We start from the raw sequence: 25,900 nt of genomic DNA on the forward strand, positions 1-25,900 counted from the left end.
CAACTATAGATGGAACTAAGTTCGAGATCTATGTACCAATCGAACGAGTTCCCTTTAAGAGATCGAACAAATTGTTTGACAAGGTAATCGTTGTACGTACTCGCATTATTGCAAGTTTCAACAAAATGCGCTACATGTTTCGGATTTCCACTACCGTCTAATTGCTACAACTTAGGAGGTTGATAACTAGCATGAATTTTCAAGTTATCAATTCTTTACATATACGACTTTGCATATATGAGAGAATAATTTTCTTGTGGCTTTGATTTATCTTCGATAGCCTCGATGATGAAGTCCTTCAGTTGCTCAACTGGAATGAAACCTTCGACGGAGACTTGAATCTCCTTGATCATTGTTGCTTGGTTTGGAGAGGACTGTCTTTTCTTTTGTGACTCATGAAACTTCTAAGGTGCTTGTGCGGACTTTACTTCTTCAATGATCTTTACTTTATTTGTCAATTTGAAAAGTTTAGCATCTTGATCTTACATATGCTTTGATAAGCCTTCAACTGCTTTCGTCAAATTTGCAAGTTGTTCTTCTATGCTTGAAGCTTCATGAGCATGATATTTAGACATGTTATGCGGAGTAGATCCAATGCTTAAGACATCAGCATTGGCTGCATGAGGGGTTTTTTGGACTCAGATAAACTATGTTTAGGAAGAACCTCCTCAATCCTTTTAGGGACATTGTTTGACCTGCAATGACTTTCTTTTCGCAGACTGAGTCTAGCCAAAGTTCTTTCGACCATATCAGCAATGTTATTTCCTTCTTCTATCATGGAAGAAGAAGATTTTACTTCTTTTGGAGAAGATGTTGTAGAAACATAAGATGACTTGGACGGCACATGAAGCACTTGTTGTCGTAGCATTTCGACTTTACTCCTTTTGATTTAGCCAATAATCTCCAAGGCAACATTCAGTCCACTTTTGGATTAAGTCTCCTCTGTAGTATCGCATCTGGAGTAGATCTTCATTGCGGTCATCTTAGAGTTCTTGAACTTTGAAGAGAAGAGATGAGAGGTAAAGATTGTCCCACTGGGCGTGCCAGAATTTGTAACAACTAAAATTTTGTTCCTGAAAATAATAATCAAGACAAGAAATATAGCGACAAATAAAAGTATTTGTATTTCAATAATTTATACGAGTTACAATCTCTGAACAATCTTAAGTTAAAAGATGTAATCCTCTGATTCTTCTTCTCATGACCGTCAATTCGAGAGCTTCGCTTGTTCTTGAATTGATGGACCACTTGTTGTTGGGATTTGACCATGAATGTGGAGTTAGGCTTTGATCACAAACGTGGAGGATGGAAAACTTATGGCTCACTCCTTGGAGACAACAACTTCTTACGTAGAAGACTTGCGAATCACCACTGGAGAGGAGAGCTTCTCTATGTATTTTTTTTGGCCTTATGGAGACCTCTATTTATAGTTGTAGGGAAAGGAACTTGTGATAAATACATATCTTTTTCCTCCAATTTGATTGCATATTTGAGTCATTAAATCTATCATTAAAGCTATGCGATAAGCTTGCATATAAATGGTAGAACCATGTCATTTGGATATTTGGTGACATTTGATTGGTCCTTACATTTGACTCGGTATGCTACATCATTTATGCGCGTGGCATGATTTTAATGGTCCTCGATTTGACTTGGCATGCCATGTCATTTGACATATGGCATGAACCTTGGGCTAATAAAGTGGGCTTATCTCTTGAAGGCCAACTCAATGGACTAGCACAAAATAAAGTTGGACTTATGATTTAGATCCATTTCTTGGACTTGAATAATTTAACTTGATTTAGTCCAACATTTTTTTTTGTATTTTGGAATTACGACCAAATTATATATGGTCAAAATTGAATAAAATTTGAATGTCTACATGGTCCACTTGAGATAATTCCACCACTCCAAGTTCATTTATTATTGATTATTTATGAATGTTTTAAGGTATTTATGGTGTTGGTTGGAAGGTTGTAATGAATGAACCCTATGTTCCACAATTACTAGAGGTTGTTGGATGCTGATGCAAGATGATGAATGGTTAATGGGTGCTAGAAATTATATACTTTTATTATTCTAATGATAAGCATAAGAGGTTAAAAGTATAAAATGAGACGGGTGGACCTAGTTTCACTACAAGAAATCAGCCTTATTGTGGCGACCAAAGTTGCTACAAAATTCCTAATAGTCGCCGCTAAAGGGTATTAGTGACGACTTTGGTGTTTCCATAAGCACAACTATAATGTTATTTGTGGCGACTTTTAAAGTCGCCGCTAAAACATATTTTGCGCCGACATAGTTTGCCACAAAAGGTTAAAAAAAGGCTACAAAAAATGATTCCACAAGAATAAATATTAGTGGAGTCGCCACTGCATAATCACCTTTACCGGCGACTTATATCGCCACAAAAAATATTATGTTCCACGGCAAGGTTATGTCGCCACAAAAAATTAAACCATGAAAGACATAATGTTTTTCTGTTGCAACTAAAGTTGCTGCAAAAGAAATAAACCAATAGTGGTAACTTTCATATCGCAACAATTACTAATTTTTTGTGACAAAATTAAGTCGCCACTAAAACTTATTTTCTCAGCGACCAAAATTAAATACATTTCCAGTAGTAATCTAATTCTCTAAAGATTAATACAGGGACATTCATATGACTACCAACATTACAAGCAACTAATATTTAACAAACATCAAAAGAATTTCTCAAGCCAAATATTATAAATATTTTCATTATACAAAGTCAATTACATATGTACTACACGGTACTTCATTGTACATTGTAATTGTACGCATATACATATACCAAAAAGACAAAATACTAAGTGTCTTGTAACTGCTCCTTGGTTGACATTTTTCTTGAACGATACCACTGTTTAAGTGCCTTGTCCCTGCTAGACTAAAACAATATATATAAGGAACATAATGAGATTTGTTATATCCAAAAACATGCATAGATAAGTAAAATACAAGCTTTCATGTGCTTATAATATCCAAAAACATGCATAGATGAATCACAGGTTTACATTACAGTTCAGTGAGTTTTGATATATTTGCTTAATTTATTTATACATATTCTGACATTTATTTATAAAGTTTAACTTGAAATCATAGATTATGTTCAACACACAAAAGCCGTATCTAAATCGAATTTCTAATCACTCTCATAACTATGGGAAGACCCTTCCTCATTAAAATAAACTTGACTCTCCCTATAGATAGATTGTGTACACTTGGGTAGAGGACAAAAATAAGCTTAAGTTCGACCCCCTAATATCATAAGTGGAATTATGTTGTAAGCAGCATTGCCAACATACTCAGACTCAAGCCATGAAACAGTTCCATTTCAGCATATGTGATGGGCGGTAGACCGGATTTCACACCTTGAATTGAAACACTCAAACAAATGCTTGAAACAAAAGACATTATATACAAGCCATAGGATACATTAATAGGTTATTAATACAAGTAAATAACCAAATAATAAACATGAAGATGTAGTAAAACATGGGATTTTTCTACTTAAGTTATATAAGAGGGAATATTTGATCATCCAAAATGAAGTATTCAAATTTTTTTGATAGTTACTACCATAATCTCATTCGTTTCCTCTAGAAAAGAAATCTAAATTCATTATAGCCTTTGGCGAGACATGAATGACATTATTTGTTCTACTCTGCTCCTTTGACTATTCAAAGTCATTCAGAGTTTTGTTATATTTGAGAGACATATAAGTTTTCTTTTTCAGTAAGAAAAAAGAAGTGGGCATGAACACAAGATTGAGATTTTGATGTGCAATTCCTTTAGGCACTTATAAAAGAGAGCAGAAGGCACAATAAAAAAATTCTCCATTTTTTTGGTAAAATCATTTTAGAATCAGTTATAAATCAGTAAGTAAAGTAAAGCAAATCTTTTTGTTCTATCATTTTCAAAATGCAATATGCATTACAACTGATGGACAATGCTCTCCTTTTTTATGAAATTACTTTCTAGACTATGGCATAGAATACAAGTTATCTATACATTTTTATGGTTTAGCTTTACTCATCTTTTGGCAGATTCAGGGAGGTTCTAAACTTGGAACAAACATGTAGAGAAAATAGAGAAGCATCTACTCTGCTCAAGATGAATTCATCTCTAGCTACAATAACCTAGCTGCTACTGCCTTTCAACAACTTCTAAATTTTCTGTTAATTAAATCAATTTATTAACAAATGATATGCTGGGTCTTTCCAAGAACACTTTAATGATATTGAGAAAGGCTCACTTTAATACAAAGGTCACCAGTACAGATGATATGCTGAATCTTTCCAGGAACAAGCATAGATTTAAACTTAGCAGGAAGACCAGCAGCCCTATGCGGGATGTGAAGATCGCCAAATGCTAATACCAGCACCATCTTCCTCTAAACCCGATCAACTACTCAAAAATTAAATATACGATCGACAATCTGAGATACCAAGACATCCCGTCAAGGTTGCACACTGAATTTTCTTTAAGAATTTTCCATTTTGTCTAGCAATAATTTGTTTAAGTATTAATCACAGCCTTAAATATCTTACGCTCCTTTTCTGTAGGAGACAAGCAGTCACCTGGGAAATTCTAGAAGACAATTTGACTTGGGGTATTCAGACAAGCAGTCACAAAAATACATTATTCAAACAAGAAGGAAGCAGTCTATTACAGATTTACTTATACGAATTTTGTAAATTAAAAAATTCAAATAAACTGAAGGAAAAACAATCACACTCAAATCTTCCAAGCAAATTGCAATCATGACAAGTTGTAGTGGAAGAAGAGCTAACGTTGTCTAAGGGAAAAAGAGTGCAACGTGTGCTTTAAGATCCAAAGCTTCGTGCCGATCCTTGTCGATAGCCTGCAAGTGATAGTCGAAAAAATAGAAAGAATTGGAATGGGGTCGTACCTTCATTCAAATGATGAGGTCAAAATTCGACCTCGACCTCTGACAAGATGATTGAGGCCCTTTTTATATAGTAGAGGAATCCTATTTATGGTATAGTTCTAATCACAGAAGTAAATTCCATCATGGGCTAAATAACCGGTCCTGACTTGATATGCGCCGAGATCTCTGCCACGATCCTTGCCCGATCACGAATATCTCGGCTTTATGTTATTTGATCTGGCAGGCTTCCTTCGATCTTGTTCGATTCCTTTCTCATTTCGGTCTCGACCACGACTGACCTCGATCTTGATCGGCCATTGATCCACGAGCTTACCAACCCATATTCGTACCATGACCCGATATAACCGAGGACGAGCCTAGATCTTCCATCCCGATTTCGGTCAGTCATACAAAAGTAGGCAAACCCGATTTTGACCGTATACAACTATATACTTTATATAAGTAAATTTATGAGTTCTCAAACTAAGTTATGAACAACACGAGTTTATGAAATTGCTATACATGCTATGTCTCAAACGAGTTAAATGAAAAGTTTAAGCACCTATATCATGTTTCAGTGTGATGAATGGAATTTTGGGCTATTACTGCCATTATAAACATTACTATCAGTTTCTAATTGTTTTTTCTTTATTAGAAAGGAAAGGAATATTTCTCTCTCGGTGCAAGATATATAGCTTAACCAGCACCACTATGAGGAAGAGAGCCAGACCACGCTTGAAAAGTGTTGCCAAAGTTGTTTATAGATATACTTTATAAATATGGCCTTTTATTAGAGTCTTCGGCCACGGTTTGAAGGCCACCCTTAAAAAGTGTATTCTTAGAATATAAATACACAAATTATCTCGAAACGCTTATGAATTATAATGTAGCTTTTTTGAAGAGTTATTTTATTGTTATACTAATTGTAATTTTTTATAAGCGTAGTTTAAAATTTTGTTTATATAAAAGTTTCCTCAAAATTTTCCCCCAAATATTACAATTAATGAAAATTTTTTCCCCAACACAAGACAATGAAATCATCGTCCAAAGAATACTAGTGGATTTTCTCCAATTCTTTTCTCTCCTCTGCCGCTTCACCTTCATTGCCTCCCTTGACCTAATTCATTGCTTGCCATTCATTGCTCCATGTGTTCCAGATTACTCTCACCCATAGCAAATCTCCATCCCTTTCTCTATTGATAAGTATCTCTTTTGCTCAAAACGTTTCTGTTTTTTCCAATTTTTAGTTTTGTTCTTATACTTTAAGATTCAATATTTCTAGTTTCTTGCTAATGGGGATGAAAAATAATCTTCTGTTGTGTACAATATCTGAGTATCTTGGTACAATCTTTATTTTATACTCAAAGTTTTGAACTTTTTCTAGTTTTAGATTCTTGGGCTAAAAAGAAGCACTTTTATTTTGTTTAATTTTTGGGTATCAAATTTTTTAATTTTTTACTAATTTCAGATTCTTGGGCTGAAAAAGTAATATTTTTGTATAGTCTTCGATCTTATACATAAAGCTTCAATTTGTGTAGCTTCTTATCGATGTGGTTGATAGAAGTTAATTATTTTTGTTTGTACAGTCTTTATTTTATACTAAAAGTGTGGCAGGGCCTGAGGGAAGTCATAGCAGGGGCTGGTTGTAAGTTGGGTGGAAAGGTCCAGTATGTGTGTTGGACGGCAAAGGGAATTTGAGATCTATATCTGATGAAAACTTTAGATGACTATACATGGTTTATTACAAGTCAATATTGCTACTAATGTCTGTACTCATTTGCTCAAGATCTTAAAACTAGAGTTGTTGATGTCGCCCAAGTTCACACCTTAAATTGGGGTTGTGAAGCGGACAATTCAATTATAATTACCTAACTAGGAATCGGGATCGATTCCTCAGGGAGCATAGATGGGATTATATATATACTTGGACTAAGCGTATAATGTATCAAAAATGCACTTCCACATACTTTGTTGTTTTTGTCTACTTCTAAATTAAGCTATTGCTTGCAAATATAAAACTAGAGAATGATATTTTTTGTGTTGTTTTTCAAGCTGTAAAAGATCTAGGGCTGTGACTTCCAGCCAGGTGGTTGCCTAACGGATTGTGGGCTTTATAGCGAGTTTCGTTGGTTGAGGCGCAATTACCCACTCAATGCCTCTCGGTAATAAAGTGGTTTTGTCCAATTTGGCTTTCTCAAGCCCAAATGGGTAATTTACAAAAAAGTTGATAGATGCTCAAGTCGGGTTTTACTATCTCAAGATTCAACTCTCTAATTGGGACTATCAATTTCTTGAAATCACCTCAATTTCTTGTTAGCCAAGTTTTCCTAGACTCAATCTCTCCTTCTCAGGTATAGACTTAGTCAAATAGGCTTGAATCATTGTTTGCAACTATTAACTCTACAATTAAAGCAAGAACTAGGATAAATATCATACACCCAACATTAAACAAGCCCTAAATTAAACACCCATAGGCACCCATACTAGGGTTGGGTCACAGCCCTAGCTAGAAATTTAGCTACTCATAGATAAAAATGAAGAAATTAAAGAAGAAAAGAAGATTAAACTCATATTAAATGATAAAGAGATAAAAATCCAATGTAAATTAGATAAGCTATTGTAAAATTTCCCAAACCAGTAAATAGAAACGGCTCTCTACTTTCTGAAGTTCAAACTTAACCTAATTTTGACAAAACAGACTATTTATACACAACTGAAAATTTTGGACAAAATTGCCCTTTCGGAGATTCTGCGGCCGCACAGTTCTGAATTGCGGCCACACTTCTTCAGCTTAGCGGACCGCACAGTTCTGTGTGCGGTCACACTCATGATTTCTGTGGCCACACAATTATAGTACGGTCCGCACTTCTTGATGGACTTCAAGTTCGAATTCTCTGATCTTCCTCTTTTGCAGCCGCACATTGCAAAGTAGCACTGTCAAAATTCCTTTTTTTAGCAAATCCACTAGGCAAGGTGCCTAGGGCTAGTTTTTACATATATAAATAAATAACAAAATGTTGTCTGGAGGTCTTACAAGATGAAAGTAATAAACTTTAACTATTACATAATTCCTATTATCAATGTTGAAAGAGGATGTCAACACCGATATCACAAAATGTACTCTAATAATAGCAACTAGCCATGATAAATCTTCCCAATTGAGGCCCATATGAAGTCTTCTTTTGTTGATACACTCTTCGCTTTGATGTTCCATATATCTATGTAAGGAATCCAGTAGTATTGTCACCATATTCATGTCCAAACCTGCTGCTGCATCTATTATAGGTATGCACTGCCCATAATCCTCCCTAAAAAGAAATTGAACTGCCTTGGTTTTCCATTGATTTTCCAGCTTCCTGTCGCGTTTGTCTGTGTTTCTATCATTCCAATTCCCCCACACTTGAGCTTGCTCATGGTGCCTATGATCCAGAAATGTACCTACCTTATGAGAAATTGTTAAACAGCTGCCCGCATTTTTCACTAGAACTAAAGTCCAGCATTGTCGACCATGTGTGAGCACACACTGTTTGAGGAGTGAGTCGTGTGATCTCCACCTATCTTCTGTTGATATCAATGTTTGGTACCAATCTTGGGATGTAGATGTAATGAGATACACTGAGGTATTATCCCACAATGCATCTATTGCTTCCATTTTTGATTGCCAAAACTACCAGTCAGAGAGAAAATTGATCAAAAATCTGGGCAACATTCTGTTGCATATGTGCTGTTTGGACATGTAGTCGTGTGATCTCCAGGGATAATCTGTGGTATCCACTGATTGGCACCATTCTTTGTATATGGAGCTAATAGAATGAACTGGTGTTTTGCTCCTCAATGCACCCACAGTTCCCATATGTGATGTCCAAAAGCCCAGGTCAAGCATGTCGACCAAAATTCTGAGCAGAAATATCCTTGCTTCCATGTTTGTGCCTCCTATTGTCACTCCTTCAAGGGAATGAGCAACATGTGCTAATACCACCCTTTGAATTTGTAGCAAATATGAGGACATGGGTACATTAACATTCCCTGCAAAAAAGAACGCAAAGTTAGAATAAAAAGCGATTATCATATCCACCTCCCAAAGGATTTGAATATGATGATCTGCAGAAGCATGTTGTTCTGCAGAAGTCGTTGCCTGGCTCCCTATATGAATTGTTGGAATCATTTTAATAATTGAAATGATCCAACAACTGGTACTGATCCGCTTGCCCCAAAATGACCTGGACCAATAGGAAAATCCCAATTCATTGGGCGTTTCGATACAATCAAATAGAAAGCCCCAAGGGCGCCATATTCTAGGAGCCCAAACTATGTGATTAAATAAATCCTCATGCGGGTCAAGGGCTCCTTCTCCCTCCCCTTCTTCAAACTCCGATTCATATTTTTCATAGAGAAATCACTAATCAAGGATAGAACAAGAGCCGTTTTGCATCATATCCACACAGATGCAGCCTAGTTTCAAATTTGCACCAGCTGTGCACATATTTGAACCAGCCCATTTTAATGCTTCATATGTGTGCTTTCCAATGTTGATATGTGACCAGAAATATGTGAATCCCATCCTTTGCATTTGAGGTGTTTCTCTGCACTTGATTATCACTTCCAAACACCTCAACAAATCTTGATTTTGCTTGCCTAAAATACCTACGTACCACATCAATTCTGGGCAGCATAGTACTTCTCCAACTGTGCACCAAAGATGAGTGTAGCATATATCTATTAATTTTGCGTGTGTTTTCAGTATGATATCTGTATGGATTGTAGTACAGCTCCCTTTGTGTATCATTGGAGTGTTAACATGAAGTTGAATTTCAGTCCATCACACCCCAATTCTTCTCAGATTTGGCTCCTAAAAGTAGCTGCCTAGCATGAATTTTTTGTGCAGCAGAGTTTTCAGCAGATGGTTCCTCTAAGATTCTACGCTTGTGCCCATCCTCAATTCTCTCCCAATGGAATGAGTACTAGGTACTAATACTACTAGCTGGGAGTTCCTTGAAGATTAGAGCAGAGAAATAATAAATTTTCCTACAAAAAAGAAAACAAAGTCAGTGAAAAAAGGCATCACCATGCTCTCCTCCATACAAATTTGAGCATGATAATATACTGTGTCAATACCAGATTCACCCCTTTGTCTCCTTTCCTCTTCACCTCCTAATTCCTCGCAACTCATATTCTTAAGTATGAGCATTGCATCTTGTCTTCATTCACTATCCTCCTACCAATTGAGTCTAGATCCCAGAATCATAACACTCAATATCTCCAACATCAAGAGCATAGTTTGCTAGGTGATCTACCAACTTATTCCCCTCTCTAAATATGTGTGACACCCTAATGTTACATTCCTCCTTCATTCTCAAGATTTCATCTATTTGATCAATATTACCCCAGGGTGGTTTCCATGATTCCTCAATAATGTTTTTTAACAGCATCGAATCATATTGCAACCATATCTGTGTGTAATTCATTTCTTTACACAGCCTGAAAGCCTCCACAATTGCCATAGCCTATGCTTCATTATTTGATCCCTCAGTGATCTCTCTTCCTGTTGCATATTTCAAATCATCAGCCTCATCTCTCTCAAGCAAAACCAATCGAGCTTCTTCTTGGATTGCCTCTGCATGCTCCATCAGTATTGAGTTTGATCCATCATTTTATCGGAAATTCCCATATTACTTTCTCAAACTTCAATTTTGGAGTATAATTCTGCAGCATATTCAGTAAATCCTGCCACTTGTGAGGGACACAAATACCTGGTTTTCTTACTTGTATTAATGCTTGAAGAGTTGTTGATATTTCGTAAATAACTCTGCTAACTGAGACTGCCTCTCCATATTTTAGACTATTACTTCTCTTCCACTGTTCCCACATAATGCATGAAGGTAGAGCCTGCATTATTGGTTTGATTCTAGGCAGAACATGACAAGTCCAATATTTGGTAATGGCTTGGTGTAAAGTCAGTCCCTCCATTGCAATTCCTGCTTTTGTTAAGAAGTATTTCCATACTATTAAAGCAGCCTTTGATGTGAAGAATAAGTGCACTAGTGTTTCCTCTTTAGGATCAGCACAACACCAACACCTAGATGGCATGAAATATACCAATCTTCTCATAAAGTCATCGAGGGGTAGTTTAGCTTTCCATACTTTCCACATAAAAAAGATCTTAATTGGCAATCCCTTCACCCAAACCATCTTTATAGGCTATCCTAGAATTGTTCCTCATTCGTAAATACTCCCAAGCTGACTTTATTGTAAATTGACCTATAGTTTCAAGCATCCAGTATGGAGTGTCTAGGACATTTTTCATAACTGGAGGTCTGATTTTCTCAACAATGTGCAGTGCCAGTTCTTCAGGTAAAACTTCAAATAGTCTATCCACATTCCAAGCACCATTTTCCACCAACTCATTCACATTATGTATGTCTTCATCAACACCAAAATCTAGAGGGACTAGGAAATTTAATGCTCCTAATCCAGTCCAATTATCGAACCAAAACAGTGTAGAGCCCATTTTTGGGTTCCATGTGATTTGATGGTTAATTATATCCCTGCATTCTATCATCTTTCTCCACAAGTGAGATCTATTCCTCCTCCATGGAACAATAACCACATTTAGTGTTTTGCAGTATTTTTGACACATAAATGCACTCTATAGGCTAGGCTTGGTTCTGAAATTCCACCACAATTTGCAGAAGAGTGCCTTTGAAACATCATGGAAAGATCTGAATCCAATACCTCCTTCCTCATATGGCATACAAAGGGTGTTCCATGAAGCCCAAAGCCTGGTGTTTCCTCCCACATTATTGCTCTAGAAAAACTTGGCAAATATTTTGTGGAGTTTATTAATGACATAATTTGGAGGATTGACAGTTGATAGCAAGTGTATAGCATACTCTACAGCACATTAGCAATTAACACTGCCATGCCTCCTATTGAAAGTAACTTACCTTTCCACGACTGCAGCTTGTCCATAACCTTTGTGTTCAAACCTTGGTAATAAGCTATTCTTCTCCTTGCATAAAAAATAGGGCAGCCTAGATAAGTAAATGGAAATTCCTGTCGTTCAATACCAGTGATCCTCTCGACTTTTCTAACCACTTCTATGTCTACCAAGTGATGCATGCAGATGGATGATTTGCCTTTGTTCACCAACTACCCTGATGCCATCTCATATGCATGTACCACTTCCATCACAAGTCTTAATGATGTTGCATCAGATGAGAGAAAATTATTGTGTCGTCTGCATATGAAAGATGGTTTATTTTTGGGCACCATTTTGGCAATCCATAGCCACAAAAATACAGATTCAAATGTAGAGAATTCAAGCCTCTTGATAGTGCTTCAGCAGCTAGGATAAACAATGTAGGTGAAAGAGGATCACCTTTTTTAACATTTCTCAATGATTTAAAAAATCCATGTGGTTGTCCATTCACAAGAACAGAATACCAATTATTTCTTACAATATCAAATACCAACCTAATGAATCTTTCTGAAAATCCCAGTTTCCTCAACATTTTGGTTAGAAACAACCAAGATAGCCTATCTTAGGCTTTTGTCATATCGAGCTTAATTACAACATTTGGTCCAGCCTTTGTTCTGATTCTAATATCAATGATGATCTCTTGTGTTAGTAGCACATTCTCTACTATGCTTCTCCTCTTCACAAAGCCTGCTTGTTCTCTTAAAATCAAATTAGGTAATAGCCCTACTAATCTCTCATGAATCACCCTAGAGAAAATCTTATTGACAAAATTACTAAGGCTGTTTGGCCTCATGTCAGCAAACGTAGTTACTTCTTTCTTTTTTGGCAATAGGAAAAGATTTGTGTGAGTCACACATTTAGGCAAATGTTGACCACAGAAGAATGCCATCACCATTGCAAACATATCTTATTCAATGATCTCTCAACATGTGTGATAAAAGGCACCTGTAAAACCATCTGGCCCTCCTGCTGAGTCTCCATTCAAACCAAATACTACTAGCTTAACCTCCTCTCTTGTAGGCATGGTCATCAACTTTTCATTCTGATCCATATCAACCAAGCAAGACACATGATTTAAGATGTCGAATGCAGTAGAAACTACACTCTCATAGAACTACTCCTTATACGATTGACTGCCTCTTCTGCTATTAGTTCATCCTCTTCAATCTAGTTACCAAGACTGTTTTTGATCCTTTTGAGCTTCAATCTATTCCTTCTACCATTGACTTAAGCTTGAAATAATTTTGTATTTCTATCACCATCCTTGAACCAAGTCATGCGAGCTTTTTGTCTCCAAAACTCTTCTTCAAGTGCAAGGTATTTTATCATTTCAGCTTGAACCTTTTGTAACCTTTCTCTATTCATCTGAGTAGGATAAATTTCAAACTTCTTTTCATGCACTAATACCACTTCTTCTAAGCTCACAATTTTCTGGAATATGTCTTCAAAAGTAGCTCTACTCCGACTAGACAGTGTTTTCTTGAGCATTTTTAATTTGCAGTTGAAAATTACAAATGGATTAGCACTGAAATCTGCCTTCCATTTCTCCTTTACCACATCTTTGAACGAGGAATGTTTCACCCAGGAGGTAAGAAATCTAAAAGATTTCTTAATAGGGGTAGATTCAATATCACATTCCAGCAGCATAGAACAATGATCTGATCCAATTTTGGACAAATGAGTCACCTCCAAGCCTGGGAAAGTTTGCTGCAATTCCATATTGCCTAGGCATCTATCAAGTATCTTAAATATACAATCATCCTCTGATCTTCCATTCCACCATGTAAAAATCCTTCCCTTAAATCCCAAATCTGTCAAGTTACATGTATTGATGCAATGCCTAAAGTCATCTACCTCATTAAGAGATACTAGCAGCCCACCAAACTTCTCTTCCTTATCCTATCTGGCATTATAATCACCTCCCACAAGCCATTGAATAGTCATATCAGAAGCCATTGTATAAAGAGAATCCTACAATTCTATCCTTTCAATAGCATCACATTTGACGTAGACCAATGTGAGTATGAGATCAACATGAGATTCTGTATGGAATAGTCTCAAAGTCAGCTCTATGTCATGTACATTATTGTAACATCAAATACTTCATCTATAAAAGCCCATATTTTATTTGATACATTCACCACTGTTTGAGCCAAACCTATTCTTCTTCTATACCTCTCCATCTTACTAGATTGATGCATAGGTTCTAGGATCCCAATAAATTCAAAATAGTGTTTTCTGTGCATTGTGATCAGCCTCTCAAAAGCTTGAATAGTGTTCACTGACCTCACATTCCAAATTATTGCATCTATTATTGATTTTGAGATTTGGTTAGTGTGCTTCTGGTCTGAACTCCTCCTGTTGCTGTAGTAGAAGTTTCCTTAGTTTGCCTCTTTCTCCCCTTAGCAGTTGAATTGACTTTTTCAATATGCCTAGGGGATAGATCATCCTGCTTTGCTACGTTAAGAAAATTTTGAGCAGTAAACTCTTCATCTAAGTCCTTGTTTGCATGATCATCTAGAGCATCTAACTCTTTTGTACCTTATGTAGCTACCACCCTAGTGTTCTTTTGAATGGGAATAATAGCCTGCTCCCCTGCATACTTCATAGTCTGCAACTGTATTGAAATTAGTGGAATACTAATTTGTGCTGTAGCCTGCACCTGTGGATTAGTCAATTGCTTTTTTGATTTTGATTTAGAATTAGCAACAACATCCACTATACCACCTTGTCCTGTTCCACCTGGATCAATAACATTGATATCTACCTCTTTAGCAGTTATTGCTTCTGCCTTGTTTCCTTCAACATTGGTCTGATCCACCTTGCTAGTATTTTGTTCTTTGGAATTTATTAAACTCTGCTCCTCAGTTGTCTGCTCTGCAATGGCATTCCCATTTACACTTTGATCTTCTTCATCAACTGCACCACCTCCAATTTCCTCTTCACTTTGCATCTCATTAGGAATTTCTCCCTCTTTTGAGTCTTCTTTAGTCTGATCAGCCCAATATTTGCCACCTTTCCAATTGACCTTTTCAGTGCTTTTAAATTTTTCAAAATCTGCATCTTCAATTTGTTCCTTGTCAATATTTTTGTCTAATTGTCCTTCAGCTCTAGTGTTCTGTGTTGGTATATCTTGACATAAGGTACTTGTTGCAACAAAATTTCCATTGAATGGTCTTTGAACCCATTGTGCAGTAGTTTCCTTGTTCTACTGATCTTCTACTCTTTTTTCCTAGTTTCTTACTTCTTCTTGGTTAGTAATCCCAACCGGACTAGGACTAGCAGTTGGAACAATTAAATTAAGGTTCTTTCCAGTTGTAGTAGGTTTCCCACTGTTGCCTTTCTTTGCCTTATCGTCCTAGGAGATTTAGGATTAAAAGCTGGTGCAGCATGATTAAGAGTCCTAGATTCTTTAGCATTAGAACTGACTCTTTGACCTAAATTCTCCTCCACCAAAAGTAATTGATTGTTCTCATTAGCTTCGCTATTATCCACCTCCAAAATTGCAAATTTATTAGCTATTTGAACCTGTTGAGCAACCAAAGCAGTTTGCTTCTCAACTGGCACAATTTCGCGCCCAGTTTTAATCATACTATCAACTTACTTCTCCTTGCCTTTGCCCTGATTGTCCCTCACTTCTTTCTATTGTGCACCTAGATTTCCAAAAACCTTACCACTAGAAAGAATCATCAAAGGAGCAGTTTCCATACCCTTTTCTTTATTACCATCCACCACAACATCATTAGCAACTGACTGCCCTTCAGTCTTATTTTCCATCAATTCTGGATGGATCCTCCAACATTCTATCATATCATGCCCTTGTAATTTACATTCTTTTCAATACTTAGGCAATTAGTCGTACCTAATATTTACCCATTCTGTCCTTATCTCCCCAGTTAACTCATTTTCAATATCCATACGCACCTTCTTTGGAAGGTCAGCTAGTTGATCAACAAGCACTTTCATACGTGCATAACTAGGCCTAGTTTTGTTCACAGTAGCCATGTCAAGGTGAAGAGGTTTTCCTATTGATGAAGCTAAGGAAAATGAGTATTCGTTGACGAAAAAGGTTAGCAACAAGTTAGGAAAAGAAATCCAAGCCATCACATTTGGTGTTTCCTCTCCGGCTTTGAATTTTGCATCATAAATCAATGTTCTTAACTGGTATTCATACCCAAACTTATCTTTGACATAATAAATATTTTTTGACGTAAAATATATGAAATCTTGCCATAATGCCAAGCGTATCAATACATGCCTGTCCCTAAGGTATCCAATATTGCATTCACCTTTAATCCCATATTGAATAAGGATGATTCGACGTAATTCTTGCAGCTCTGGCCAACCATATGAAAACTTGCACACCACTGCATACTGCAATCCTTCGATGCCATTCATACATTCTACTTATGCTTCAGTAAACTTAACTAATGGCTACCCTTGTAGAAACGTAGCCCTTCTAAGTAGTACTGGTTCAACTGGTGCTGCTTGATCGTGCATGGCATCACTGACAATCGTAGGTTTCAACACTTTAGCATAGTCCATGGGTTGGGGATTAATATTTGTGGTCATGGAAGGTTGGGCAGTGTTGTGGGGGGGGGGGGAGGGGTTGTGGAAGTAGCCCAGCCACTAGTGGTGGCTGGCCACCGACCGGACTGGCCATGGCAGTGCTCGAAGGAGCTTCGCGATAGTATCTTTTCTTTTTTCGCATGTCGCTAGAGCTCTCAAGCTCTAGGGTTTTTTTGGTGAGCCCCTGTCAAAATTCCTTCACATTTTGTGACGACACTCAATATTCTAACGTCCGCACTTTGCCACTTTTTGTTTGATTTTAGTCCTTGTCTAAAAAAATTCCTTTTTGAGTTGAATTTCATCACATTGGCTCATTTTCCAATACTCCTGCAAGAAAGCACATTTTATCAGTTTTCGAAAATACTTTTTAAGAATTTTTGAGCTAAAACGAAAGTAAAAGGGTACAAATAAGTAGTCAAAATCCCTACTTATCAACTCCCCCAAACTTAAGCTTTTGTTTGTCCTCAAGCAAATAAGGTAATTCCAACCTCCACAAGAAAAGTTCTATTTCAGCTAGCCTACAGTGAATCAAACACACATCAATTGGGACCAATAATTACCCACAACACTTATGAATTATCAACATGGCAATGATTTGACTTTTTAAGTACAATAGTTCTAATGTGACACTAGATCATCAAGAGTTAATTTTATTCATCAAGCTCTTTCATGCAGGTTGTTGTGGAACCCAAACTCCTTTTCCTCTACTCTCTGTTAGCAAATCTCACTTAAGAATGTAGCACTCAATTCAAGGATTTGTGAAAAGTTTGCTCATCTCTCTCAAAAGAACGTCACAAGTACGACTCTAAGTACCATATGCTTGCCCCTTATGTAAATCACTACTAATGTAAGTTCACTTGGCTTGAAATAATGTAGGGCTTTTTCGGAATGTAATGAAGGCTTATTGGACAAGGGTATGGAATGTTGGAATCGAAACGGGTTCATCTTTCCTTAAGCACTCCATTTTTCTCTTTTTGGCTCATGTTTTGCCGAATCTTTGAGTCATTATCTTTTTTCTTAGGGGAACTAGAGAGACTTAACATCACTCTTTTTTGGTCATGATGTTCGTTTTCTCCTTCTTTGTTTTCTCCATGCTTTGCATAATTGCTTTTCTTTGAATTCCTTCAACTCTTCACTTTATTCACTTTCATTTTACATTTTTCTTTTCTTCATTATTTCTTTTTTTCTTTTTCCTTTCCTTTTCTTCATTTCTTCTCTTTTTATGCCTTTATACCCTTTCAAACTCCTCGTCTCTCCGCCAAACTTATGTTTTAGCCAATTACTTCTCAAGGGTGTTAAGGAAAGCTATGGTGCTAAGAGAGGGTCACTACAAACGGGTAAAGACTTGTATCGTGGCTATAAATGAGAAAGGTCTTTGCCTCAAATGGGTTGACTAGGGATAGCAATATTGGTGGGACATGGAAAATTTAATGCAGGCCAAGGGAAGCCTATAATCACTTCTCCAACCAAGCAAAACTTAGAATTTCGCCTAGATACACATTCCAGGCAAGTTCTAGACCATTCGCACGGGTATTTGGACTTGCAACAAAAATCTCACTTCTTACACAATTGGATTGTTAAAGAGGATATATTCGAGGTCCCACAACAACCATATTCAAGATTGAAAATCACTAATGGTTCAACTAAACCACTCAATAATTGTTCAAGTCAACAGAAGAGTCTAAAGGTCACTAATTAGAGCTATTTCTTGCCAATAACTTGTTTTTAACCATAAGAATATAGTTAAATGTGTTGGTACAAAGTGAAGAGTGCTTGGCCCTTTTTATTCATTAATACTACTATTTTTACCTAAACATCAAAAATAGACTCAATCCCTTAAAAAGGTTGTTACGCCATCCATCGTTAGGAAGAGCCACCCGGTTCACACAAAACCCACCTTTGGAAAGAACCGTGTCATTAAGAAAATCAAAGGCTTATTGCTAACTTAAACATAAAAAGAAGCTCCCAATTAAAAAATAAGCTATTAAAGTAAATAAGAAGTTATACTAAGAAAAACAAACTAAAGAAGTTATGAAATAAACTACTGAAAGTAAGATAAATGAATATACAAATCGAGGGGAATAGAATATATACATCAAAAGAGAGGGAGGAATATATGCATAATGAAAGAGAGAATAAAGATAAAAGAAAAAGAGTATTAAAGTTATTACAGGCCAATGTCATATCAAACCAATCAAAATAGACCACCCATCTGAATAAGAATAAGCATTTATCTCAATGCTTAACAAAAATTAGAATAAGGAAGGGTAGAGAGTGAAGAGAACTGCCTGTGTGGTCTCAGTGTGCATGGCATCATCAGCACCCTTGGGCTCCTCCAACTGGGTCTCATCATCCTCTAGTCGGGGAATAACAGGGTTGGTGAACATCTGAAGCACCTCCTCAGCAGTGTGGGCAGCGAGGTCTGGCTCCTCAGACTGGCCAGCTGCTGCCTCTGCTGATGGTGCTGCTGGGTTTGTTGGTACTGATGGAACTGTCTCCATTAGTAAGTCAAGTGGTATATCCCGAGCGAATACTATTTTGGCCACTTCTTTTCTCAATCTATCCACTGATTTCTTCAAATCCTGAGATTTTTGCATCTTCTTCACCTGTTTGCCCACTCCTCAATAGCTCCCCCATGCGCCACCAATATATCCATGATGGTATTCTGATTTTCCAGGATCTTCTTTAATGTTTCCTCCATTGACAGAGGTACCTGTGGTGTTGCTGGGGTAGAAGACTATGTTGCAACATCACTGGATATGTCGGACATCTTTGAAATAGCTGTCTACATCTAGTTGTTGAGACTCGCCAATGTATGTGAGACTCGCAACGAACTGATTGGATATGTGGGTGAGTCAAGCACTAATACTGATGTAGATGGTCTAGAAGATGGAGGAAATGGCATGTCAGCTGTCTCGGTGGAAGGACCGGCTGCTGTGGAAGGCATAGTAGTTGTAAAAGGCATAAGAGCTATAGAAGGCTCAACAGTTGAATCTGAAACCACCACCGTTGGCTCATTAGACTGGCCACCGGTGGAAGTTGCCTTACCCTTGAACTTTGGGTTTCCCGGACCTTGCAAAGAGTACCATGAGAAGGGCTTTTTGGCTCGCACCTTTGTATAAAAGCTCCTCTGCTCTACCTCTGCATCTGTAAGGTATTTTGTAACGGTGTTAGGATATGGATAGGAGCTTTCACCTTTTCGGACAACCACTGACAGGTTGGCCAACAAGATGGCACCCACATTGATTGGGTATCCGACCATGATAGATGCCACCAAAACTGCTCGGGGGAGTGGAAGATTGTTCTCATTCCAGCTTGGGTCTATCCGGCTGCACACAAAAGTTTACCACCATTTTGCTTCAAAATTAAGGGTGGCGTGCAATGGAAACCCTCGCTGTGATCCACGGTGGTGGTGGTCTGGAGCTGCCAATATCTCTGCTAACCAAGGGAGAGCTGAATCACCCATAGAAAGCTTTTCTATGTACTAGACTGCCTCTACATCCTCGAATCCCTTGTAAGTGTTCAAAGTGCATTCATCAAATCTGACCTTCAAATTCCTCACTTTGATCACTTTGGTACCTTTGTTGATGTGTGCCACATTGGCATAGAATTCACGTACCAAGTGCTTATTTGCATCCATAACACTCTGGGTGAACCACACCATCCTTGTACTCCCTGAACTGCTTAAGGACATTTGGATTATATTTATCCAAGTCCTTAACTAAGAATTGCCACTCAAGTGTGAGCGATCTCTAGGGCCACCATTCTCTGAACATTGTGAAGGTTGTCAAGCTCACAAATCTATTTTCCCATATCTCCTTCTTCTTCGACCTCTCTAGACTGCTCACTCTAGTGTTACCTCCTCTACCATCATCAGGAACATCATCATCATCATCATCTACTGGAATAGGTATTGCGGGTGTATGTGAGGAAGAAAGCTCTGAATGTTGGCTATCCACTTACGAGCCCTCAGAAGAGCTAGTAGAGGAGGAGGGTTCATCTCTCAGTTGTAGTCTCCCCGGAAGTTGTTTTTGTTGGGATTGTGCATTGGGTTGTGCTTGCAAAGAGTAGCCCTCTGAGGCTTCCCTAGACGAGAGATATTCACTGGATTCTAAAGGTTCTGGGACTTTGTTGGAAGTTGCCTTCTTGTTTATCGTTGTTTGAATAGAAAGTGGTAGGTTGCTCTTGCCTCGACCTCGGGAGGGTTCACCTCTGCCTTTAGATGTATCACCTCTATCTTATGATCGAACCATTGTCTGCAATACAATGCACATAGATTAGTTAAAGTCCAAAAGTAGTTAACATTTGCAGAAAAGAAAAAAAATTGTTCACAAAAGTGAAAGTGCGGACCGCACAATATTGAGTGCGGCCGTAGACTACCGTATGGGGACTGTACAATTATATAGTACGGTCGCACACTAAAGTACGGACCGTACATTTTTGAGTGCAGCCGCACAAAATCAGGTTCAGACTACTATTTCTCTGAAGTTTCAAAGTGCGGTTGCACACATTTTTATGCGGACTGCACAATTTTCTATGGACCGCTCAATTTTACGTGCGGTCCGCACATTGCATGCTCAGTATTGTGCCCTAACTCAGAGTCTGCGGATCGCACAATTTAAAATCATATGACATTAACTTAGGTTTTTCATTTTTTTGCACAATATAGACATGGTATTGGAAATTTAAACATAATACATGATTTACCCAGCCCTGAATGAGTGCATATGATATTACCCACACAATTTTAAGCACACATGAAGAACATTTGACATTTTAGGCATAAAAATAACGACGCTACTAAAGAAGAAAAACTAAGAACAATTGAAAAATCTAAACGTGAATCGAACATACCAGTGATGAAGGATGCAGGAAAGAATCTAGACAAATGAAATGAGTGTGGAGTGTGAAACAATTTGTGTGCACTATGCTTGCTTAGGTCTCAAGAGCTCAGAGCGTGTAAAATTGTGAATAGTGCTGTAATGTCCTATTTATAGGTTGACCATATTAGGTAAAAAATGTAGCTGAGTGCGGCCGCACAATTTTGAGTGCAGTCCGCACTCTTTACCTGACCCTAGCTGAAGCTCTACGGTCTGCACAAAAGTGAGTACGGCCGCAGAATGGCCATTTTTCTGCTATTCCAAACTTCAGAGAGTTCCATTTTTGGGTCAACAGTTGTGCAGCCGCACAATGAATTGTGCGGCCGAAAATTCCTCTCTGCTGTGGCATACATTTTTATGCGGTCCGCACTTTTTCAACACTTGGCCAAATTTTTAGGCATAGTCCCTGCAAAGCACACTCATTCTTGCATACACTTCAAGACTAGTTAGCACAAAACAAACCCTATTTAAAGAAGAAGAAAATATAAAGAAAAAAACACATGGGTTGCCTCTCAAGAAGTGCCTGATTTAACATCGCGGCACGACACAGATTGCCAATCACTTGAAATGAAGAACCGCCAGGACGCGGCCATCATCGACTTTTCCAAGATAGTGTTTCACCTGGTGCCCTTTGAATCTAAACACTTCATCATTCTTGTTTTCAAGTCCAATGCACTGAATGGTGTCACACCAACAACTTCAAACATGCCACTCTATTTTGACTTCAAATTTCCCGGAAACATCCGTAATCGAGAATTGAACAATAACACAAGATCACTTTCTTTAAACTCCTTGTTCCGAATGTACTTATCATGAAGGTACTTCATCTTCTCCTTGTATAAGGAAGAACTTGTATATGCATGGTACCAGAATTCATTTTAGCTCATTCAATTATGTCACCCTTAAGTTGGCGGCAACATCTCATTCAAGGTTCACATTTTTAAAGCCCACATGGCCTTATGCTCAAGTTCCACCAGAAGATGACAAGCTTTCCTAAACACCAACCGGTATGGAGACATCCCAATTAGAGTTTTGTAGGCCGTCCTATAAGCCCATAAAGCATCATCAAGCTTTCTTGGCCAATCCGTCCAGTTGGCGTTCACTGTCTTTGACAAAATACTCTTGATCTCCCTGTTGGAGACTTCCACTTGACCACTTGCTTGAGGGTGATGGGGGGTCGAGACTTCGTGAGTGACACCGTACTTGGTGAGTAAGATATTAGAAGCCTTGCTACAAAAATGCGAACCCCCATCACTTATGATAGCCCTTAGAGTACCAAATCTTGTAAGATGTTCTTCTTCGAATATGTCACCACACTCCTCGCTTCATTGATGGGAAAAGCAAAGGCCTCAACCCATTTATATACATAATCAACCGCGACTAGAATGTAGGTGTTTCCACAAGATCTCACAAACGGACCCATGAAATCAATACCCCACACATCGAAAATATCTCTCCAAAATGGTGGTGAGAGGTATTTCATTTTTCTTTGAGATTCCACTGGCCCTTTGGCATTCATCATAAGGATTGACAAGCTCACTAGCATCCTTGTAGAGAGTAGGCAAATAGAATAACTCAACAGTTTGGCCGCCGTTCTAGCTCCACCATGGTGACCATCATATGGTGAAGAGTGGCAAGCCTCAAGAATGTCCACTTGTTCCTCCTCCAGCACACATCTTCGAATCACACCATCAGTACAAATTCTGAAGAGGTATAGTTCATCCCAATAATATTCAAGGCAATCCTGTTTGAGCTTCTTCCTTTGGTTTGAAGAGAACTCATTCGGTACAATGCCACTCACAAGATAATTTGCTAAATCGGTGAGCCATGGCATCTCGGTCATTGAAATGGATAGAAGCTACTTGTTGGGGAAGGAATCATTGATCTCAAGGCCGTCATGTGGCCTCCCCTCCTCCTCCAATCGAGACAAGTGGTATGCCACTTGATTTTCACTACCTTTGTGGTCTTGGATCTCTAGATCATACTCTTGCAATAAAATCACCCACCACATTAACCTTGCCTTTGAATCCTTCTTGCTCATTAAATACCAAAGTGCCACATGATCGGTGTAGACAATCACCTTTGTACCCATCAAGTATGGCGGAACATCTCCATAACAAAGACAATAACAATGAGCTATTTTTCAGTCACCGTGTAATTGACTGGGCATCGTTCATGGTCTTAGTAGCATAATAGACCGGATGAAAGATTTTGTTGATTCGTCGCCCCAAAACTGCCCCAACCACCACATCACTTGCGTCATACATGAGCTTAAAAGTCAAGCTCCAATCCGTTGCGGTGATAATAAGAGTAGTTGTCAATTTGAACTTTAGAAATTCAATGCCTTCATGCAATGCTCATTGAAATGGAATTTGGCATTCTTTTCCAAAAGCTTACATAAGGGGTTCACCACTTTCAAAAAATCCTTGATGAAACGGAGATAGAACCCCGCATGACCCAAGGAACTCCTCACTCCCTTCACAGAAATCACCTCTATTTTGGCCTTGTCGACCTCAATACCATTCTTTGGAATTTGGTGGCCAAGGACAATGCCTTCCTCGACCATGAAGTGACATTTCTCCCAATTCAATACCAAATTTGTCGCTTCACATCTTGCCAAGACCTTATCAAAATTTTTCAAGAAATCACCAAAAGAATTCCTGACCACGAAAAAGTCATCCATGAAGACCTCAAGAAAATCCTCCACCATGTCGGTGAAGATAACCATCATACACCGTTAAAAAGTCGCCGATGCATTACATAACCCAAATGGAATCCACGAGAATGTGAAAGTACCATAGGGATATGTGAAAGTAGTCTTCTCTTGGTCCTCCAGAGCAATAAGAATTTTATTGTAGTCGGAATATTCATCAAGGAAACAATAGAAAGCATAGCCGGACAACCTATCAAGCATTTGATCAAGGAAGGGAAGTGAGAAATGATCTTTCCCTGTGACTTTGTTGAGCTTGCGATAGTCCATACACACTCTCCACCCGGTCACCGTTCTTGTAGGAATCAACTCGTTCTTGTTAATGGTAACCACAATCATGCCCCCTTTCTTTGGGACATATTGCACCGGAGAAGTCCATGAACTATCGGAAATGGGGTAAACAACCCCGGCATTCAACCACTTTATGATCTACTTTTACCACCTCTTGCATAGCCTCCTTTGATGTTCAATGGAGGGTTTGTCACCCTCCTCCAAAATAATCTTGTGTATGCAAAAGGCGAGGCTTATGCCCTAAATATTCGCCAATGTCCATCCTATAGCTTTCTTCCTCTTTTCTGGCACCGCCAATGCGGAGTCTACCTGCACGTTAATCAAATAAGAGGAAAGAATAACTAGTAAAGTAGAATAAGGGCCAATGAATTCATACCTGAGATGCGGAGGCAATGTCTTTAACTCTAAGGTGGGAGGCTCCTCGATTGAGGGCTTTGTTGGAGGAGTGTTCCAGTTTTCAAGATCCAAGGATAACTAGCAAGGTTTATAAGTGTACGACCCCATTCCTTGCAATGAATTCACACATTCCACATAGCCTTCTTTCTCCTCATCATTATCAAGGTTGAGAAAACGGCTTCCAAAGTAACCTCAATATTCATTGTGGCACTAGCATCATCAATAGTCACATCGGTCACAAAATCCACGAATGAACAAACTTCATTGTTATTCGGTTGCCTCATAGATTTGCACACATGGAAGACCACCTTTTCATCACCCACCGGAAGGTGAGCTCACCGGCTTCCACATCAACAAGAGCCTTCCCCGTAGCAAGGGAAGGTCTACTCAAGATAATAGGCACCTCATAGACCACTTCACAATCAAGAAGCACAAATTCCGCCGGAAGGATGAACTTGTCAACATGAACCAACACATCATTAATAGTAACCAAAGGTCTCTTCATTGTATGATCTGCCATTTGTAACCTCATGGATGTGAGTCTTGGTTGCCCAATTCCCAAAGTATTGAACAGCAAATAGGGCATCAAGTTGATACTTTGCCCAAGAACACAAAAAGCTTTGGCAAAATCGGCACTTCCAATTGTACATGGGATTGTGAAAGCGTCCGGATCTTCCAATTTAGGAGCCATTGAGTGCACAATTGCACTCACTTGATGTGTCATCTTTATAGTCTCGCAATTCACCGACCTCTTCTTTGTCACCAAGTCTTTCATGAACTTTGCATAACCCGACATTCTCTCCAAGGCCTCAACCAATGTCACATTAATAGACAAACTCTTTATCATGTCAATGAACATTTTGAATTGGTTCTTACCATTTTGCTTGGCAAGCCTTTGCGGATATGGAGGAGGAGGCCTTGGCATTGGTGCCTTAGCCTTTGGCACTACCGGTTCTGGTATGTCAATTATGTGCTCCCTAGACGGGTTCACTTCTTCTTGAGTCTCCTCCACATTGTCTTCAATATTAATTCTCACCTCATCATTTTCCTACACTTCATTTCTTGGCATCTCATCTACTTGTACCAATTGTTCATCGTCCTCAATCTTCTTTTGGCTTGAGGTGGTTGCATCCCCACCTTTTTCACTCCTTGTAGTAATGGCC

The 25,900-nt window shown here is 38.4% G+C and overlaps 3 protein-coding genes across 3 annotated transcripts; all 3 read right to left on the reverse strand.

Annotated features, from left to right (window-relative positions):
* Positions 1 to 13,118: 13,118 nt before the first annotated feature.
* On the reverse strand, positions 13,119 to 13,847 carry LOC138869363 (uncharacterized). Its single transcript, XM_070146976.1, has 2 exons — positions 13,811 to 13,847; positions 13,119 to 13,702 (listed from the first exon to the last, which is right to left on the reverse strand). The coding sequence occupies exons 1-2, from the start codon at positions 13,845 to 13,847 to the stop codon at positions 13,119 to 13,121; spliced, it is 621 nt and encodes a 206-aa protein (XP_070003077.1).
* A 6,851-nt stretch (positions 13,848 to 20,698) lies between these two features.
* Positions 20,699 to 23,174, reverse strand: LOC138869364 (uncharacterized). The gene is made up of 2 exons (XM_070146978.1): positions 22,617 to 23,174; positions 20,699 to 20,716 (listed from the first exon to the last, which is right to left on the reverse strand). Exons 1-2 carry the CDS (start codon positions 23,172 to 23,174, stop codon positions 20,699 to 20,701), a joined length of 576 nt encoding a protein of 191 aa, XP_070003079.1.
* Positions 23,175 to 24,077: 903 nt separating this feature from the next.
* On the reverse strand, positions 24,078 to 25,662 carry LOC104222007 (uncharacterized). The gene is made up of 3 exons (XM_070146979.1): positions 25,077 to 25,662; positions 24,536 to 24,650; positions 24,078 to 24,432 (listed from the first exon to the last, which is right to left on the reverse strand). The coding sequence occupies exons 1-3, from the start codon at positions 25,660 to 25,662 to the stop codon at positions 24,078 to 24,080; spliced, it is 1,056 nt and encodes a 351-aa protein (XP_070003080.1).
* Between the last annotated feature and the right edge of the window lie 238 nt (positions 25,663 to 25,900).

This window comes from Nicotiana sylvestris, chromosome 5, assembly GCF_000393655.2.
Source record: "Nicotiana sylvestris chromosome 5, ASM39365v2, whole genome shotgun sequence".
NCBI lineage: Eukaryota > Viridiplantae > Streptophyta > Magnoliopsida > Solanales > Solanaceae > Nicotiana > Nicotiana sylvestris.

Coding starts and splice junctions, on each gene's coding strand:
- LOC104222007 (XM_070146979.1), bottom strand. CDS start 25,662: ATGCCAAGGCCTCCTCCTCCATATCCGCAAAGGCTTGCCAAGCAAAAT. Junction 24,651..25,076: donor TCTTGTTGATGTGGAAGCCG/GTGAGCTCACCT, acceptor ATTAACGTGCAG/GTAGACTCCGCATTGGCGGT. Junction 24,433..24,535: donor CAAGATTATTTTGGAGGAGG/GTGACAAACCCT, acceptor CATTTCCGATAG/TTCATGGACTTCTCCGGTGC.
- LOC138869364 (XM_070146978.1), bottom strand. CDS start 23,174: ATGCCATGGCTCACCGATTTAGCAAATTATCTTGTGAGTGGCATTGTA.
- LOC138869363 (XM_070146976.1), bottom strand. CDS start 13,847: ATGGCTTCTGATATGACTATTCAATGGCTTGTGGGAG. Junction 13,703..13,810: donor TATTCAATGGCTTGTGGGAG/GTGATTATAATG, acceptor GTAACTTGACAG/ATTTGGGATTTAAGGGAAGG.